The 2,019-nt window shown below is 35.5% G+C and overlaps 1 protein-coding gene across 4 annotated transcripts in view; it reads left to right on the forward strand.

Annotated features, from left to right (window-relative positions):
• The window catches only part of ST3GAL3 (ST3 beta-galactoside alpha-2,3-sialyltransferase 3), a 317,828-nt gene that overhangs the window by 265,302 nt on the left and 50,507 nt on the right, over positions 1-2,019 (forward strand). The window contains exon 3 of one of the 4 annotated variants that reach the window (XM_006839673.1): positions 1,152-1,174. The exons of the other annotated variants lie outside the window; for them this stretch is intronic. Within the exon in view, the coding sequence (XP_006839736.1) occupies positions 1,152-1,174 (23 nt within the window). The remainder of the gene's footprint in view (positions 1-1,151; positions 1,175-2,019) is intronic. 4 annotated transcript variants of the gene reach the window in all.

Here is a 2,019-nt window from a genome sequence, read left to right on the forward strand (position 1 = left end):
TTTCTCTACATTGAGATGGAATCCATGCCAAAGGCTGTGGTCTTTATAGAACTCAATAAAAATTGAAATAAGGGAATGATAAACTTCTTTGGATTTATTCAACCGCAATTAAGGATAAAAGGCAAAAATTCAGCATTAAAATAAACATGCATAACTCCTAATAAAGAGCAAACATGTCATGGAATATACCTCAAATAGTTTAAAAAGAGTTCTTGGTAATTATATGAAAAAAAAAATAAAATTAGATCCAATTTTCATACCAACCAAAATGGACCACAGATTTAAACATTAAAAAATGAAAACAAAATAAGTAACAAGCAAAAACTGATACGAATAAATGATATCACAACTAATGAAACCAGTCAAGGGTTGTTATTGTTAGGTGTAAGTGAGTCAGCTCCAACTCATAGTCACCCTATACACAACAAAACAAAACAAAACATCGCTCTGTCCTTCATCATCCTTAACAATTGTTACACATGAGCCCACTGCTGATGCCACTGTGCCAATCCATCTCATTAGAATCTTACTCTTTTTCGCTGACCTTGCATTTTACTAAGCATGATGTCCTTCTTCAGGATTTATTCCCTCCTGATACCGTGTCCGAAATATGAGAGATTAAGTCTTACCATCCTGGCTTCATAGGAGCATTCTGGCTGTACCTCTTTCAAGACAGATTTGTTTATTCTTCTGGAAGTTCATGGTAATTTAAATATTATTCTCCAGCATCCATCGTAATTCAAATGCATCTATTCTTCTGTGGTCTTTGTTATTCATTGTCCAATGTTCACATGCATATGAGGCTATTGAAAATACCATGACTTGGGTCAAGCCACACCTTAATCCTCAAACTGATATCTTCGCTCTTGAATACTTGAGAGAGATCTTGTGAAACACGTATGCCTAATGCAATATGTCATTTGATTTTTTGACTCCTGCTTCCATGAGTATTGATTGTGGATCCAAGCAGAATGAAGCATTTGACAACTTCAATCTTTTGTCCATTTATTATGATGTAGTTTATTGGTCCAGTTGTGAGGATTCGTGTTTTCTTTACACTGAAGGCTTTATTCTTTGATCTTCATCAGTAACTATTTTAAGTCCTTTTCCCTTCCAACGAATAAGGTTGTATCATCTACTATATTTTCCAGCTATTGACCCTTCCTTCCTCTTTGTTTCCAACCTTTGCATTCTAATCCCCAGTAATGATCAATACATCTTGATTGCATATTTGATCAATTTCAGACTAAAGAAGTTGGTAGAATTCTTCAATTTCATCATCACTAAGTTTAGTGGTTGGTGTGTAAATTTAAATAATAGTGGTATTAACTGATCTTCCTTCTAGGCATATAGATATTACCATATCGCAGCTAGCATTATACTTCAAGGTAAATCTTGAAATGTTCTGTTAGACTATGAATGCAATACCATTTCTCTTGAATTTGTTGTTCCTGGCATAGTTAACCATATGATTGTCAGATTTTAAATAACTGATAACAGTCCATTTCAGCTCACTAATTCCTAGAATATCAACCTTTAGGTGTTCCATTTAAGTTTCACAGCTTCTAATTTTCTTAGGTTCGTATTTTGTACATTTTGTGTTCTGATTATTAATGATATTTTCTGATTTTTCTCTTCATTTAGAGTTTTCCTAGTTAAGCTAAATTGTTGTTGTTAAGTGTCTCTGAGACAGTTCCGACCCATAGCGTCCCTGTACAGGGCTTCCAAGGAACAGCTGGTGAGCTTGAACTGCCGACCTTACAGTTCAAACGGCTTTGCAGTCTGGCACATTAACCCACAGCACCACAAAGATATGTAGGCATTACTCAAAAGTAACCAGTGATAGCGCTGCAGCTCCGTTCTGGGGCTTCCCTAAAGGACAGGGGTGAGAAGAAATTCTCCCAATGGGCAGAATTTATAATAGAATTTTTCAAGACCGATGACTAGTTCATTGTAAATTCCTTGTTTGAACAACATAAAAGGTATTTATACCTGGTTGGCCAGCAGTGTTTTCACTGG

Source organism: Chrysochloris asiatica, unplaced genomic scaffold (assembly GCF_000296735.1).
Source record: "Chrysochloris asiatica unplaced genomic scaffold, ChrAsi1.0 scaffold00026, whole genome shotgun sequence".
NCBI lineage: Eukaryota > Metazoa > Chordata > Mammalia > Afrosoricida > Chrysochloridae > Chrysochloris > Chrysochloris asiatica.